Raw genomic sequence first — 18,202 nt, 5'->3', positions numbered from 1 at the left:
GTCATGGAAACACCGAAACTTCGAAAAACCTATCAAATATGGCTAAAATATTTTCATCAGATAGTTTTTCACATATCGATAGAGAGGTATATCGCAAAAGTGTCATGGTATCGGTACAGATACCCGATACTGGATCAGTATCAGTGCATCCCTTTTAAAAACCATTTAAATGGTTGCAGAAAGTCTCTTTGCTCTGTCTCTCGACCAGCTTTTGGCTCTGCCTCGCTGGCGCCGCCCACGTCCAAAATGCAGGTGGAATATGTTGACCAAAAATAGACGTTATATTTCCAAAGAGAGCGACCTCACCAAAACAAAAATGTTGCCTTCATCAAACCACATCTGTGGATTTGCATCCTCCGGATAAAGTTGACTTTTGACCCTCATAGACTTGCATGGCATTAGGGTTACACTTAAGGCTGAAACTAGGGTTTCGGGGGTTCCTCATGCACTAGAAGCCCCACATTTGGCGTGGGTGTGACTTTGGGGTCCCTGATGAAGCAGCAAGTGTCCCATCGTCTCTAGGATAAAGTGGACTTTTGGCCCTCATAGACTTGCATGGCATTAGGGTTTACGCTTAAGGCTGAAGTTAGGGTTAGGGTTAGGGTTACTGCTGGAATTAGGGTTAGGGTTTCGGGGTTCCTCATGCGCTAGAAGCCCCAAATTTGACGTGGGTGTGTCTTTGGGGCCGACGATGAAGCAGCAAGTGTCCCCACGTCTCTAGGACAAAGTTGACTTTATCCTACTTTATCCTAATCTCGCCTCCTCCAGCATGGCGCTCGCTCAGGAGCGACGCAGCTGCGAGCGCTGAAAAGCAATCACGGTCTGGCCAGGATGCAAGTGGTGCGCCGTGACTTAAAGAGATTAAAGTGCATTTAATTGATGATAAGATTCAAACTGGCCATTTTAATCGGATGAATCGCTTCAATATTGCAGAGTTTCTGCCTCCACCTCGAGGGTAGGCGAACCGAGCCGCAGCTAAAATAAACAAGGCTTAATACGGATGAAATGTAATCACGCTGGGCAAAACTAAAAATAATGTGTTTCCAATCCGGTCTCCTGCTCACCTGAACTTTTTTTCTATCTGCGGTGTAGAAAGTTGTAAAGATTAAAAAAAAAAAATAATAATAATAATAATTAGCATGAGAAGGTGTGTCCAAACTTTTGACTGGTAGTTTTTGTTTTTTTTCCCTCCTCTTCTGAAAGAGGCTTCAGTCTGTGAGTGAACTGCAGGGCCTGCAGCTCGCAAGTGCAGAGTGAATGGCACGTGACGGACGTGTTTGGCCTGCAAGGTGATAACTGGTACTGGCTCTACTGTAAATGTCAGTGTGTCAGCAGAACACCCTTCCCCCGAGCGGCAGTTTTTGGCAGGTGAGAACGGACGGGGAGAAACCCGATCGCTGAGCGCCGGCGGCGGGGGGGGGGGGGGGGGGGGGGGATTTGCTGCCGCTGGTGCAAATTGCCGGGCCTCCGCCTCGGGAGTCACTGCTGCTGGATTCAGTGGCCGCTCGGTCGTCTGGGCGGCTCGACGGAGGCACGGAAGGGGAAGGGACCTGTGACCAGTGATGTGATGGAAGGCGTGAAGCAGGAGGTGATGGTTGGGAACCGGTTCCAGTTGGGCCGTCGGGCCGATCCTGCAACAGGTCGTCGCTGCGTGAGTGTTTGTGATCCAAAACTTGCAAGAAAAGGCCGCTTGTGCTGATCTCTGCTGCTGCTGCTGCTGTGGAGATCAGGTGTTCAACCTCGCCGCTTTTAAAACTCCGCTCCTATTTTGGTGGCATTTTTTTTATTTTTTTTTTATTTTTTTTAACACGACATGCTGAATTATGGCAGCATGTGCAGAGGGGCTGCTTCCTCGTGTTTCCAGTGAAGAGGGCTCGTCGGCGCTTGCAGGGTTTATTTCTGTCGCCTCGCCGTGTGTGTGTGTGTGTGTACATTTGGAAGTGGCTCTGATTTAACGGCGGTTCGCCGGGGTGGAAATGTGAACCTGTGCTCCTCCACGAGCGCTGCGGCAGGCTTTGGCGGTTATGTTTACTCGGACGTAGTTAACACTCTGTGGCGGAGCATCTCTGCGTATTAATCGTTTGGAGCAGGATTATTGAGGCAACGGGTGACCAGTTAGCCGCCCGCGTTGAGGTCTTTGACTGTCGGGGGGGGTCTTTGGTGTTTTTGTGGTTTTGAAAACACCTCTTTTTTTTTTTTATGCCTGGAGAGTGCAGCAAGTCGCTTGGCGTCTTTCAGAGGAGGCGGTCTAATCAGGGTTCTCACTTTAATTCAACCGCGCGCGTGTTTCATTTCGTCTCCCATTGATTGGAGAAGCAAAAATAGACTCCAAGGAAAACGGCGGCTGATTGATGCGAGCCTGCGAAAATCCCAGCGGAGCGTCGAACCTCTTCTTGGCCATTGATTCAGACACCCCCCCCCCCGATCTTTTCTTTCCCCGCCTCCTCTTCTGCTCCTTCTCCTCCACCACCTCCTGCTCCTTTTTCCTACTCCCTCTCCTTTCACGGCTGCCACTCAGATCACCTCTCGCCGAGGCCCGAGAGCGGCGGTCGGCGGGGGAACAGTTGGCCTCGGGCAGCTCCAAATGTCCTGGCGAACAACCACCCTTCAGTGTCTCCGTGTGGGCTGCTCGGAATTGCATTTAGGCTCTGAATTTTAAATAGAGAGAGACTGTTGCATGAAAGCAAAAAAAAAAAACTGATGTGGAATGACGGCTGTGTTCTAGTTAAGACCTGCGCACTTGCATACTCAAGGTCCTCACTATGAGACGGTACAGCAAGAGCAGTTTTCTCACACAACACAGTGATAAATCTCCTTTTAAAGCCATTAAAAACCTTGACTTGGGAATGCTGGATTCTTAAAACAGCCTTTAATCTAAGTGGAATGAAGGGCTCGGTCAAAGATGTACATGCGGCACTGCAGTAACCTCGTGTGGTCAGAAAGTAGATTACATCCTCGCTGGGTCCTAGACTTCAGCATTTTAGATCATAAATTGATCCATCAGTTTGTGTAAATTCAGCATTATTAGCATCAGCTTCATTTTTATTGTCTTTACTTTCTGCTGAAGCCACTTTGCTGGCTGCTAGTTTCTTGCGGTCTGAGCCGTTTAGACGTCAGTGATCCCACTGATATCGCAAAACTAAGATTTAATAAGCTCGGGACTGAATTAGAAATATTAATTATGCTTCTGTCAGCTCACTACTGAATTATCCCAAAACAAATCATACTTGGCCTTTGGAGACACAACTTCAGTATTAGTGTGCAACAGAATTGCAGATACAGTTCTTATTGAAATGCAGAATATAACCGAGTCTGCTGATGACCAATAACAGCCGAGAACAACCAGAGACGGGGCCGTAACGGGCGCGTGAGGCGGAGAAGAACCGGGTCAATGAGAGTGATGGAGGCGCTGATGTGGTCCAGGGGCCTTTAACTGGCTGACAGGCCTCAGATTAATGAGCACTGCTGTGTAATCAATCTACAGCGGGCAGCTGTCTGTTTATCTGCCTCAGACAAGGAGATAAGTGAGAACGTCTAATTGATCTCTCTGCCTTGTCTCCGCCGCGCTCGCTCCTCCTTTAGATCACAAAGTTTTTTTTCTTGACAGTGACGGACCGCCCGGGAAACTCCAGTAAAACAAAGAGCGCTTCTTCAGATCTGTAGTTAACTGCCTTAGATGATTATTCATAAAAGAAAAAAATCTGCAGGATAAGATTTCCTCAAGGTTAAATTTGTCACATCAAGTGGTTGCATTTCAGACTGCAGAGCTCTTTCACTCCCCCCCACCCCCCTCTCCCTTTCCTGAACTTGCCAGTGAACTACGGTGGCCTACGCACACAAACACGGATACCTTGTCCAGCTTCTTCTTCGTTGGTTTATTTGAAGAAACCAGCGTTCACCCTCAATACAAATCGAGCGAAGCGTTAGTTCTGACAGGACATGACGTCGCCTTATTAGTATTCCAGCTGCGTGACCCTAATTAGCTGTAGGCTTACATCACTTCCCTCAGCTCCTATTCGTCAGCCTCTTTTAGAAGCGCCCTTTTTAAAGTCACCCCAACAGATCTTCTTCACCGGCGATCGACAACCCACCTCCTCCCCTGCTCCTCCATCACATGAACTAACATTTCTCTCTGTAGCTCTGGTTCTGCAGGGTTGGTTTGTAGTTGCTGCCGCTGGGCTCCCTGCATCGCCTTTGACGATGGCTCGTGAAGGGCAGGAAGAGCTTCCTGCCCAGGCCTCTCACGCAAGCGCGTGGGAGAGGGAGTCCCCAAAACGAACCTGAGCTGCCCTCCCTGCCTCATGCCTTTCACGATGGCTCGTGAAGGGCGGGAAGGGCTTCCCGCCTCGGGCTTCCTCGCTTGCTTGCGTGGAAGGGCAGGGGGACCCCAAGCAGAACCATACCGCCAAACCTAACGTGTTGATTAACATAACGTGTGATGTGTAATAAATTGTTATTTTTGACAAAGTGTCTGAAATGGCGATATCAGGCAGCTGGTTTGTCCACACTAGGCTAAAAATCATAAACCAGGCCAAATTTTACACACTGGACCTTTAAGATTTAGCCCTTTGTTTACTGTCTCCTGCAGAAATACTGATGCTTTGTTGGACCTGTCGCATGTCACGTGCAGGAATCGAAAGAAGAAGGCTATGAAGCGCCCTCTCATGGATTGACCCATGGACCTTCGGTGTTGCTAGAAGTCTCCAACAAAAAGTTGCTTTTTCACAATTTGGAACCTTTGAGATTGCGTCCCAGTTTCTGATAGCAAAGGTGCAGCACCTGCGGGTCATTCACGCTGCCTGTAATCATATTTTCTAGGAATTTCTTCTTGTCCCATCTTTGAGTAAACCTAAATCGGCCCTGTGCTTAGAGGGATGTAAAAAAAGAAGCGGGTCCAGGCTTTGCGGCGCTAATATGCTTAAAGGTCGGGGATTTGGTCCGACTGTATGTTTGTATTTCATTATGGCTCCACCGCTAATCCATTTTGCTGGAAATCATCCTTCCTCCCATTGCGTCGCGGTGGGCCCAGTGTGACTCATGGATCCCGGGAGCTTGTAACTAAGGCTCCCCCCCCTGCCCGCCGGCTGAGGTCAAAGGTGACTGGGTCGCGCTGGCCCGGCCTACCAGCTGGGTGGAGTGCCGCTTGGGGATTGGAAGCGTCGGAGAAACACGGCGACGAAAATATCCACGAGGCGCACAGTCGCCCCCCCCCCCCAGCAGCGTGTCACAAGCTCAGGGATGCGAAGGCTGCACAAACTCTGAACGCGCACAGATTAATCGCATTAAACGCGACCGGAGTTAAAGGCTTTGGCTCGCTCCTCCGCGGGAATATGCTGCTAAGATGGAAGACATGGAACGGAAGTGGTTGCCAGAAGTTGAGTTGTTGACGGTATTTTTTTATTTTTTATTTTTTACTTGATCTTGTCCATATTCAACCACGTGTCAGCTGTCATGCGATGGAAAGGATAATGTGCAGTATGTTTCTCTATATTGCTGCTGTTGCTATTTTCTAGTTTAGGAATAAAGGTATACATTTAAATAGGATCAAGGTATTTTCCAGCTGTTGTGTGTAGCTGTACACACAGTATTTGCTGCAGTGATTGGCTAAATTTCCCAGCTTGGGCTGTATTCTCACATACACTTGAACCTCCAGTGTTTTCCCTCCCCTCGGCATGTTAAGATGATGGTTATTCCTGTAACTAACAGGCGGCGGAATGGCCCGAGGAAACGGGTCAGCTCACAGCTTATTAATCACAGAAATCGCTCCAAAAATCTGTAACCCTGTCCGCGCATACCAGGACTCTGTCTGCGTTTCTACTAATAACACGTCAATGAATCAGTGAGTCTGTTCCTGGAGGTCTTCCGTCAGTTGACCCAGGCGGGTCAAGCTGTGTGCTGATCCCAGGTTCTATTCCAGCAGGTCTTTAGGTCAGGATTAGTCACTGTGTTGCTTTGTTTTTAAGCTAAGACTTCGGCCTTTGCCCTAAGACAGCTGGGATAGGCTCCAGCAGACCCCCGTGACCCTGAGCTCGGGACTAAGCGGGTATGGAAAATAAATGAATGAATGAATTGACTTTGGATTAGCTCCAAAAGAAAGTTACTCCCCAAAATCTGACTTTACTGTGTATTTTAATCCTGATGAATTAATATCTGCACACTCTTTTGTTTCTAGTCAGCGCAGATATCAAGTACACTGGTTGGCCAGCAGATGGCAGTATAGGACAGGAAATAGAAACTGTGCCCGGCTAAAAAAAATACTACGCTAGCAATTTTTTTTTAAATCACTTGGTAAAACGGTCTATTCCTTTTTGACAGAATGAACAATATACAAGCAGTGTGGTTTTACTGTTTGATAAACAATAGTTGGAAGGGGTTTGTGTCTGCGTAGCTTGCGTAGAGTAGGTTATGAATCAGGATCGCTTGTTCTCCTCAACTTTGTTTATTTAATTCCTTCGTCAAAGCCATCCATCATACACTTTATTGGTTGTTGTGTCACAATATGTTCAATTAAACATTTTCAATACAATTTAAACATTCAGCTTATTTATAATGTGTATTGGGAACAAAGCAGTTCAAACCATGTGAAGCATAAACTGTGACTGTTGGCAACACTCCTATCAACACAATTATTATTGACACTGACGGGAAAGAACCGCATAGTTTCCAGGTTTATTTACTGATATCGATACGAGCTTTTTAAGCATAAGGGGAAACACCCCCCATTTGTTAGGAAATGGCGAGGAAAACCCCTCATTTGTTTCCTCGCTACTTTTACCTTCCTCGTCCAGCAGAGGGAGCCAACACACAACACTGAATGTTGCGCTCTACCTGAGGTGTGACAGTTTCATTTTTGTCAAAGCGTGTAATTCATATCAAAACGATACAAGCCCCTTGTCTTGTACCAACACTGAAGAAGGACGGTGTTGCAGCAGAGAGATAAGACATTTTACCATCAGCGTGACTGATGGATCCATGTTATCGATGTAGCTGCGGCTCCCAGCCTTTGGTCCATAGACTGGAAATCCAAAGCAGAGTCGTGACTCTGTCCTCCATTTTTTTGTTTGTTTGTTTGTTTGTTTGTTTGTTTCAAGGGCTCTCCGAGCTCTTTCTGTTCTTTCTGTTTCAGGCTGAGATGGATGCGAGTAATGTAGTATTTGTCATAAAAGAGGCCGTTGATGCAGAAGGATAACACACACTGTTCTCTGGGAGCAGCTGCAGTGGATGTAGTGACAGCTGCGCCGCGTACGTTTGGACATTGATTCACATGTCACACTGTAAATGTGCATTCAGTGTTTTAGTACATGTCTCATAAAGATTTAGCTCATCGTTGTTTTCTAGCGTGAATGCGTCTCTTGAGCAAATGAGAAAGAAATGGCTTTCATTTTCTATTTCCGTGTCTCCGTCACCAAAACTTGTGAACGCTGGACCCTTTGGAACCTTTCCCTATTTTGTGCTACACTTTTCCCCCCATCAAGAGCCTGTGCTCAGGCTGCAATATGTGCCTTTGAGATAGCAGATACTCCTTCCAGCCGACCCTGATGTGTGAGAGTTGACCGTGCTGACCGTATTTTTACTGATGTTTTTCCCTTCCAAACATTTGGAAGTGTTACTTTTAACAGGAAACTAAACCCAAGGCTGCAAACAGAAGGCTGCATATGCAGTTTTTTTGTTTTTTTTTTGCCAATCTGAAGAGTTTTGGGGTGATTAATGGTTGCGTGTTGTTCACGTATACCTGAAGATTCCACTCAAATCCAGTGCACACGCGCAGAGAAGTAAAACTTTTCTGTCCAACTTTGAATGATTTATTTTTAGACCTTTAGTGCAAACCGTGTCGCTTGGAACTTTTTTTTTTTTTTTTAAACCTAAATGTTAAAAAAAAAAACATGAAAAAGTAAATAGCGGTTGTGTGCAGCACCCTTTGAGCTCCTCCTCTTCCTCCTCTCCTTCCTCCTCCTCCTCCTCCTCCTCCGGCCCCTTCGGTTGTCCCGGGACCTTGCTGTCCAGCCAAGCGCAGCCTCCAAACCGGGGTTCCAACGAGGAGTCACGGGAAGGGCGAGCTCATTAATTATCTCTCCCTCTCTCCCTCCCTCCGTCCTGCCATCACACCCTCACTTCATTACCAGCAAGGTTAATCCTCCCTTATCTCCCAATGAGCCTCATTTTTCATGGCTCCCCGTCCACGACACTTCCTCCCTCCGCCACTGCGTCACCCTGCTTCTCCATCCTCTTCCCCTCGGCCCCCCCGACTCTTCTGCCGACCCTCTCCCTTTTTTTTTTTCTCTCCCCCCTCCTTCTTCTTTTGCATCATGCATCAGCCCGTCCGGTCCCCTCCTCTCCTCCTCTACCTGTCCGTCATCTCCCCGTCCCTTCTCCTACTTTTCCTGCACCCCCACCGCTGTCCTGCGCTTACCTTGAAACAGGCCGCATAGAGTGTAGAGAGTAGATCTATTACAGCTTATCACCGGAGGACAGGCTAACGCTGCGCGCCGGTGAAATATGGCCGCTGTCAAGGCTGCTGCTGAACACGGGCGGCGTGGCGAGCTGGCGAAGCTGCGAGGATGGTGGGGGTAGGGGGGATAGGGGGGATAGGGAAGCCTGGAACGGGACAGGGAAGCCAATATCTGACCCCTAATTCAAATTAATGGAACGCTGCTCAGCCCTGATGCCGACCGCTTGACAGTGATTTGGCACACTATTAACCTTGTCTCCCCCTCCGGCGCCCCCCGCCCCCCCCTCGCCGCTGCCTCTCCGCACCATCATCGCCTCTCCTGTTTCATTAGCCACCTTGTTTTCTCCGTCTCGCTCCATCCCCACTGTACTCGTCACCCTCTGAGGCGCGTTGCTATTGATTCATGAACCGAGCGACAGCGATGATGCCCGGCCCGGGGAACCGACGCCTGTTTTTTTTTTCTTTCTTCAAAAGTGCATTTCTCACGGCCCCGTTCCCAGTTCAAAAAAAAACAAACTAAAAAAAACTACTGCGCACCAGCGATTGAACTTGTCAGCATTAGGACACGTTCGCCAGTCAGAAGCCTGCATAGAGGAGGGTAAAAAGCTCATTAAATGGCAATATAGCAGCAATAATGATGATACATGTGGATTGAAAATGAAATTGAGTTATTTCCGGATATTACACTCTAATATATAACTAATGAAATACAAGAAAATCCCTGGTGACGCCTCCAGTCCTCCACATGTTGGGAGAGTACATGTGCGCTGTTAAGTAAACCGCTAGAAAGTTTAATACGAGCACTATTCTGTCATTAATCAGAGTATTCTGGATGGACACACCTGGTTGATAAAAACCACATCAAGTCACATTACTCCAGATCGTGTTTGAGTTTCCATAAAGCACTTGGTTTGCATAATTGTAGTACTATTAGATCATGTGGGAGTGTGATTCCAGGAAAATATTTCTTAATGTTCTTCTGTTTTTTTTTTGCGTTAGCTGGCAGGAGTTGAATGGAAATGCATCAAATCAGCTGCTGCCTGAATTTAAACTAAAGATTTGTATTTTTTCTGTCCAGCAGTCAAGCCTGCGCTTATCCGACATCCGTCCAGAGCCCGACCTCGTCTCAGTCACCAACCACGTTTTAAAAGACCACCCGTCCCGCAGCATCTGTCTCCCGGCTCGACTTCACTCGCCACTTTTATTGGCCATTTCACCTCTCGGTTCCAGGTCGCGGCGTCGGGCGGCTCATAGCTTTCAAGCAGAGGAGAAGGAAGTGGAGTGTTGAACGGGGAGCGGAGAGGAGGCGCAGCGGCTATCAGAGCGGAGGTGGGAGATGAAAAAGGAAGGAAGAAGAAAAGGCCTGAGCTGCGTGCAGGGTTTTATTGTTGGTCTATCGCAAGTTGCACGCAATCTGAAGGAACAAATGAATAAAATAAGTTTTTTTTTAACTCCCATGTGCGTCAATAAATGAATCTCGTCGTTCGCTTGCGTCAGCGCGACGACGACCATCCCGGCCGTTTCCTCTTCCTCCTCGCCACATGTGACACGGGGGGGAGACAAGTATGACAGGTAGATGATAGACGGCGAGGCGAAAGCCCTGTCAAAAGAAAGCGCTGACCCGGCAGCTTTTACCGCGCCGGTATCAGCAAACGGAGGCGGGGGCTGAAAAGACTTGACACATGAATAGTCCGCGGCGTCTGTCAACCCCAACTTACAAATTTGGTCCCACGTCCTACCTTTAATTACCGAGGGAGAGGATTTCTGATGTGGCTGCCTGACCGTAGGGGATTACACAGCGTTTGGGGTTTCCTTTTATGTCGCCGAATTCAACTCCTCCGTTCCTTTCACTCGCTCGAGAAGCGGTTTATGTCTCGTACATCACCGAGAGGAAGCCCAGTGGGGGAGCTTCGCCAAAAAGCTCTAAATTCAGCAACATGGAAAGCTTTTTATTACTTTTTTTAAGAATACCTGCACATGTGGACACATTAATGTGGCAACCAATATAGGTTTATCAGTATCACCTTTGTGATCATTATGAGAAGAAATCCAACTCTGAAGTTCCAAATTCCACAAACTATGCAAGTTAAAGGCAGACAGAAAATGGAAAGCATGCAGTCAAAGAATAATTAACACTGGCATTATGGAAAGCAGGTCACATTTAAAGACACAACTGGATCATTTGGGTGCTGCAGTACACTGGAAACATATTTTTTTTAAAGGCCCTTTCTTATCAATTCAGAAATCTCTTTGATTTTGTAAGGGCTAGAATTTCAACACAAGCCTTTCAGGTTGGCTTCCTCTCCTCGACTCAGCAGCAGTCGCGCAACACGTGCCCATTGTTCCAACGCTGCCGGTGTGGTCGCAGCAGAGACCAATGTCCGAGTTTGGTGAGCGCGTCGGCGCCTCGGAAATGGCGCGAATGTGCTTGCGTGTGAGCCCAGTGAGCAGTGCTGCTGTGCCAGTTGCCCGTGACTCACGACACATCCGTGTAATAGGGCTTAACACAAGGTGGGAGGGGATAAGCGGCTCCCCTGATGTCTAAGCTGCCGTTACTTTGAAGCGGATGTGTGTGTGTGTGTGTGTGTGTGTGCGCGCGCGCTGCGTCGTGCTGCTGCTTTTTTCCGTGTGTGCGTGAGCTCGTGTGCCTCACGAGTGCTGTACCGAATGTCACGACTATTACCCTGTTCTGATCAACCCGCTGAAAACCAAGCTAATCTGTGGCAAGGGAAATAAGACAGAATTAGCTCCATCAGTTACGCAGTGATTTCATTTCATTTCATTTTTTTTTTTTTTTTTTTACCTGGCAGCTACCCCCACCATTCACCCCCAGTGCATTTTCTAGCTGCAGCCCCGTTGGTAGCAGCTCACCGTCTGTGTTTGACTGATGCCTGCTGATCTTTGCCATGTCAGGTAAACTCTGATTAAAGAGATGCTGCAGCCGAAGTTGAACATTTCACCCATTAAATTCTCGCCGCAACGTAGATGGAGGCTCTGTTCACGATCTCTAATCCATGTCAACGTTCTGGAGGTTCACGTTAGCGGCTTCTCCACTTTTGTGCAATATATCTCTTTATGGATACGTCGGAAAAACCACCTGGTGGGAGCGTCAAAACCTTTTAGCAATATTTAAGAGGTTCTACAAAGTTTAGGTATTTCCATTACCAGGTTTTTATTGCGATATTTAGGTTTTGCGCATTTGTAGGAGGAATGGAAGCGCAGCTACTGCTGAGTTGTCAATGGGTGAAGATGAAAATTTCGGACGCGCTATCCCTTTAATGTCAAACTTGTCACAGAGCCCCGATGCACACAAATTGAAATTCTGACGGCGAAATTGAAACGTTTTCAGTTAACCGGCAACTGTGACGAGTTTCAATTCGTCTTGTTCAACCTTCAGCCTGGAATACGGCTGAAATTGAATTTCAAAAGCATCAGGGCGATCTCCCTCACACCTCTCAGCGTCCAATTCTGCCGCATTTTCATCTTTAAACTCGTGTTTTCTCCCCCTCTCAGACCATCGTCCGAGGCAACCGGCCGCCCAAAGACGCGTCCATCAACGGTCTGCTGGAGGAGTTCGACAACATCTCGGTGACGCGCTCCAACTCCCTGCGCAAAGAGAGCCCGCCTGGCCCGCACCAGGCCGGCGTGACCTCCAAGCCCCCGGGGGGCGCTCACCCCAACACGCTGGAGGAGAACGGCTTCTCCCACTACTACTCGCGCTACTCCTGCGACCTGGACACCTCCAGCAGGGACTTCTCTCTTGACCCCGGTCGGCCGGGTCTCTCCATAGACGGGGACTGGGCGATGGGGAGGCACTACCGGTTCAGCAAGCAGAACGGCCACTCGCAGCCCATACGCAGCCCCTTCTACCCGGACGCCATGCCCCAGAAATCGGACTACGGCAAGCTCCCGCCGGACTACCACACCTACCTGGAGAGCAAGGGGCGCTCGGTGGACGAGGTGGCGTCCACGGTGGGCAGCGGGGTGGGCTCCAGCGGCTACTACCGGGCGTCGGTGGGCGGCTCGTCCAGCCAGGACTACAGGGACACGTCGGTGGGCACGCCGTCCCGCGCCTCGCTGCACAGCGAGCAGATCAACTACCCGGACAGCGAGTGGAGCTACGGCGGCCTGCGGGACGAGTACGACAAGCGGCCCAAGAGCTCCTACGTGACGCAGACCAGCCCCACTCCGGCCATCAGGCAGAGGTCTCGCTCGGGTTCCGGGCTGCAGGAGCCCAACATCCCCTATGCAGCCAGCGGGGCTTTCAAGAACCCCGCGCAGGCCCACCCGTACAGCTCCTACACCTACCCCCGCCTCTCCGAGAGCCTCGCCAACTCACAGACCCTCGCCAAGGTAACTGCACCATTTGTTATTCGCCACATTCTGTTTTTTTTTTTTTTTCCTTAAATCTTTAAAGCAAATTTTAACACGGTGGCGCAGTGGTTAGCGCTGCTGCCTCACAGGTCTTTTTTGTGCGCATCTACACATTTCCAGTCGACGTGTTCTTTTGGAAAGCATCAAATTACCCGAGGCACAGAAGTTGTTCAACCAAGTATGTAACTTGGGGTAAATTACTATTTCTATTTTCTATTTTTCTAGCTTCTCCAGCGTGCCAATCTGATGCACAAGTGGCCCCATACATTAGACAAACCTCCGAAGAATGTTCACCCGAGACAAAAACTTCTCTCCAAAAATGGAATTTCAGGTCAAATAACAGCAATTCTCAGAATATTTCATGTTAAACATTAGTTTCCAATTTGGCCAGGTCCACAATTCTGTGATTGACAAATCACTGGGCCTTAAAGTGTGACGGCTTGAGGAGAGATTGATGGAACTCTGCTGTTGTCCGTCAGATCAATAAGTAAAAATCTAATGCGTGTCCTCACTGCTTCACCGAAGCGCACCAAACAGCATTGCCTGCACTGTGGTGCTTTTTTCAGCTTTTCAGCTTGTTTTTCAGCTCGCATTAGATCTTATGTTAAAAAAAAAAAAACAAGGCCTGAAGGTAAAGAGACCAGAACACAACTATACAGTAACACACAGATGCAGCAAGCCAACATAGCAGCAGGGGTGACAGAGAGCAGGGTCACACAATGAGCTGTTTTTCATGTTTTCCCTTTGTATACTCTTTATTCCATTCTATGGAGCTTGCACTGCCCCATTAGGTCCATTATACAGGTGTGTGTTTGTATGTGTGTGTGTGTGTGTGTGTGTGTGTGTGTGTGTGTGTGTGTGCGTGCGCGCGTGTGGCTTTCACAGCTCAGCACTGTCCCCCTTTCAAACGCACACTGGGTCCAGCAGCCGAGAGAGAGAGAAAAACTGGGTTTGCTGATGTAGATCCCAGGGTGCTTTGATGAAAAACCATTTAACCTGCACGCTTCAGTAAATAGCCACTCCAAAAAAAAAAAAAAAACTGCATTGGAGAATGCAAGAGGGAAGCGGGAGTGAGCCTGATGCAAAAGAAGGTCAATTACCGCCTTTCGTTGTGTGTTGTGCTCGCGGAGGCACAAATGGCTTTGCAGAAAATGTGCAGCTTGCGTAGCGAATGAATGCGAGAATTCTTCATCCAGATCCGCGGGGAGAGAGATGTTGACTCCATTAGACTGTAATCAGAGTAGTTCTGAAATTTGATTTGAAGTCAGACCTTTTGGTGGAAGACAGCCCTAAGTATGAATTCTTCCAGTTCCACCTTTAAAAGCTCCATTCTTAATGGTTTTTCACCGGAGCAGAGAATTGTATGTTCTATGAATGTGACAGACCAAATGTTTATTGAGTTACTTTTCAAGTTTATTTAACGTTTAAAAAAAAAAAAAAAAAAAAAAAAACATTTCTATGTGCTCTTTGCCAGCTAAATGTGGAAAAAAGATAAGTAAAACCATGTTGGTCGTGTGAGCTGATTGGTGTATGGGCTGCAATGATTGGTCGACGTAATCGATTACGTCCGCAACATAATTTCGTCGACCCGAAAAATTAAAGCATCGACGTGTCGTGTTATTGTCGTTGTAAATTGCTGAATGATAAAATCACACTTCAACAGCTACATTTTCATTTGTACCTGCAGTGCAGTACCGAGAGCTGAGGGTGGCAGTGTCGCTCATTGTGTATATATCGTGCAACAAATTTTTTTTTAAATAAAATTAAAAAAAAATCAAAACGGAGAGGAACGGCTTCTTCTCTGAAAAGGCTCAAAAACTCCAACCCAAAGTTTCTAAAGTTTAGGAATATTTCATAGAAAATGAAGCAGCGAAACACGTTAGGTGCAAACTCTGTGAAGCTCACCTGGCATTGCATGGTAGCACTACGGCGATACTCCCAACACCTTAAGCGCCGACAGCCCAGAGAGGACTCCAAAGTTGACAACCATTGACATTATGATATTTTTCAGTTTTTCAGGTGGATTATTTCCAAAGTTAACCTTTGACCCCCATAGACTTGCATGGCATTAGGGTTAGTGATAAGGCTGGAATTAGGGTTAGGGTTAGGGTTACTGCTGGAGTTTCGGGGTTCCTCATGCGCTAGAAGCCCCAAATTTGGCGTGGGTGTTTCTTGGGGGTTCCTGATGAAAAAGCAAGTGGCCCCGTGTCTCTAGGACAAAGTTGACCTTTGACCCCCATAGACTTGCATGGTATTAGGGACGACGCTGAAGTTGGCAACACAGTCGTCGCGGTGCTTCTTAGGTTTCGATTCCACGATAAAAAACTTTTTTTTTTTTTTCGCAATTTGACCGCTAGATGGCTCTGCTTATCCCAACACTTTTCAACATCCAAAATTATACAGTAGAAATTGACATGTGAGGTATCATTGTAAAGCACGGGAGCTCTACTATCACAATCAGTTGACATATTTCACGGGAAATCATTTTTGGCCTTTTTCACGGGATTTTTGGCCAAAAATGATTTCCTGTGAAATACTGTATGTCAACTGATTGTGATAGTAGAGCTCCCATGCTTTACAGAATTACAGCCCCTGTCAATACTCGCGTTTATACTGAATTTTAATACTCAAAATAGGTGGTGAAAATAAAAAAGATAATTGTGACTAATTGAAAAAAGAAAATCGATAGATTAGTCGACAACAGATAATAATCGTTGCAGCTCCAATTGGGACAACATGTTATGTAACGTCCCAATGATTGATGATGATGTTTTTCTGATTCTGCTGCAGTGTTAAGAAGGGGGAAAAAAAAAGGAGGTGGTGGGGGGGGTAGTCATGTGACTGCTTAAGACACTTTATTCTTCCTGGCTCGTGGACCTGGTAACGAAGCCGCCCTGCTCACAGCCTTCTCCTTCTCCACCTATTCTTCTCATTCACTCGCTCAGCCCACTCGCACAACTGGAGTAAATCCGTCTTTTCTCCCCGCTGTTGTCTGGAACCAGTGGGGATGTAACGGTGGACACACACAGCACACACTCACACACACATTCTCTTTATTTGCTTCCGTCCTCCCTTTTTTTTTATTCTTCCCTCCTCCGTGTTTTGTGGCGGACAGGGGGGTAAGGAGGGAGGGGTGGGGGCTGCCAGGGGGGGGGTGGTGCCTCGGTGCCGCAGCTCTCGGTGACAAATTGATGTTGCGGCACTTTCTCCCTTTCTGCAGCCTTAGCATAAAAACTGGCCGAACGATGTTCCACCACAGAATTCAATTTCACAGTTGAGTTAGGTTGTTGATTACCCTGCCAAACTCAGATTAATGCGCGTTTAACCAACATGGATCAGGAGACCCTTGGCTGACAGCCAGCCAGCCAGCCAGCCAGCAGCTCTGGCCAGCGATACGTTGGGAGGTTGGGGACGGGTGGGGAGGGGCGTGCACGCACCCCATAGTGGGACCGTCCCAGCTGCACCGCCCTCCTCCCACACCTGCTTGAGAGTGATTGATTAAAACAGTTCACAGCGGGTTATTATACACCGTCACAGCACATCATTGCTCCGCCTCCTGCTTTGTCTTTCCTGTGTGTTTGTTGGTGCGCGTGTGTGTGTGTGTGTGCGAGAGAGTGTGAGAGAGAGCGAGAGAGAGAGAGAGAGAGAGAGAGAGAGAGAGAGAGAGAGAGAGGGAGTAGTGGGCGCAGACGGAGAAACAGATCAAGGATGTTTTTCATTATCGATCTTGTGAGAAATTGTAAGGGCGGAGGGACGCATTCTGTTGGAGGTGTGACAAGAGAGATTCTTTTCAGGGGTGTCAGTCATAGCAAGTTAGCATTAGGTGAGCAAGTTAGCATTAGATTTATTAGTGTTTGATGATGGATGAAGCAGATTTCAAAGAAGAAGAAGAAGAAGAAGAAGCCTTTATTACTCCCACATTGGGGAAATGTGCATAATTAGAGGAACAATACAATAGAAAATAATGAAGATTGTATTGATTAAAAACAAAAAGGAAATGAAATGAAATTAAAATATTTATTGGCTAACAGGGAACAAATGCGATCAAAACAAGATATTCACAGGATGTTCACATTAAAATGTCAGTTGGATTATTTTACGCCTTATGTACACAATATTGCCATATAAATGTTTTATTGCACCTTTATAAAGTCTCAGTGTGTGAGAAGATGATTTGACTGAGTGCCTGATGGCTGCAGGCAGGAATGACCTGCGGTAGCAGCTCCTTCTTGCACTGAGGGAGCAGCAGTCTTGAACTGAAGGAGCTGCTCAGGCTCTCCACAGTGTGGTGCAAGGCATGGGAGGTGGATGGAGTCCAGTGGACAGTCCAGGGACGGAGCTAGCCCTGCTCACCAGTCTATCCAGTTTCCTCCTGTGAATCCACTCCCCCAGCACACAATGACGTAGCACACCGCAGAGGCCACCACAGTGTCATAGAAGGTCCGGAGAAGGGCCCTGCTGACCCTGAAGGACCACCTCAGTCTCCTCAGCAGGTGGAGGCGACTCCGGCCGTTCTTGTAGATCCTAGACTCTTGTCGACTCTTGTTGTTTTACTTTACACCACTCTGACCTGACTTAATATTTAATGTTTCTCCGCATCGTCTTTTTTCCAGACTGTCAGTTATTGGCTTTTTTTGTTGGCTTTTTTTTTTTTTTTTTTTTTTTACACACAGTAGAATTGTTGAACTCTACCCAGAGTGTTAATGTGCGGTCGTTGTGCGTCATCCCTATTACGGTGAGTCATCGCGATTCAAGTGAGTCACACCGCTGAGCTTTCATCAGGTCTCTTTGAATTCAGCTCGACATCAGTGTGTTTGTGTAAAGACACACAGGTTAGTCCATTGGCCTTGCCAATAGTTTTTTTATATATATATATACAAATACTCGGGATGTTAACAATTAATCGATTATTGATTAATTGTCGATAAAGAATTTAGTCGATTAAATTAAATTAAATTAAATTAGTCGCAATTAATTTTACTTTTTTTTGTTAAATGGTGTTGTGTATACCTGTACACTAAGAACAAGTTACTTTTAAACAACCTTTTTTAAAAAAAGTTGAAATCGCTGCCGCTTATCAATCAATCATTAATCGATCGATTTCCTTCCCTCCTTCCTTCCCTCCTTCCTTCCTTCCAGGGCGACTACGACCGTCCTCTGCGCGACAGCAGTCCGCAGGTGATGGCCGGCGACACCTACCCCCGGGTGCCTCTCAAGCAGCCGCAGGGCCACATGAAGCCACCGGGGTACCCTCCAGCGCACCTGCCCTACCCTCCTCTCTTCCACCACTACAAACCCTCGCCCTACCATCACCCGCCCTCCCAGCCCAGCCCACCTTACAACCCTCAGGTACGGTCCCTGCACTAGTGTTGAAGTACT

At 47.5% G+C, this 18,202-nt stretch overlaps 1 protein-coding gene across 4 annotated transcripts in view; it reads left to right on the top strand.

Annotated features, from left to right (window-relative positions):
- The window catches only part of pak5 (p21 protein (Cdc42/Rac)-activated kinase 5), a 55,464-nt gene that overhangs the window by 29,811 nt on the left and 7,451 nt on the right, over nt 1-18,202 (top strand). For 3 of the 4 annotated variants that reach the window (XM_076044663.1, XM_076044665.1, XM_076044664.1), the window contains 2 exons: nt 11,963-12,802; nt 17,963-18,172. In XM_076044663.1, coding sequence (XP_075900778.1) covers nt 11,963-12,802; nt 17,963-18,172 — 1,050 coding nt within the window. Of the gene's footprint in view, nt 1-1,468; nt 1,652-11,962; nt 12,803-17,962; nt 18,173-18,202 lie in introns of those variants that run through there. The other variant, XM_076044666.1, reaches the window with a different exon arrangement.

This window comes from Nelusetta ayraudi, unplaced genomic scaffold, assembly GCF_046127955.1.
Source record: "Nelusetta ayraudi isolate G7.1 ecotype Tasmania unplaced genomic scaffold, CSIRO-AGI_Nayr_v1 ptg000082l, whole genome shotgun sequence".
NCBI lineage: Eukaryota > Metazoa > Chordata > Actinopteri > Tetraodontiformes > Monacanthidae > Nelusetta > Nelusetta ayraudi.
Note: the sequence above shows the minus strand (reverse complement) of the source record. Positions and strands in the feature narration are given on the sequence as shown.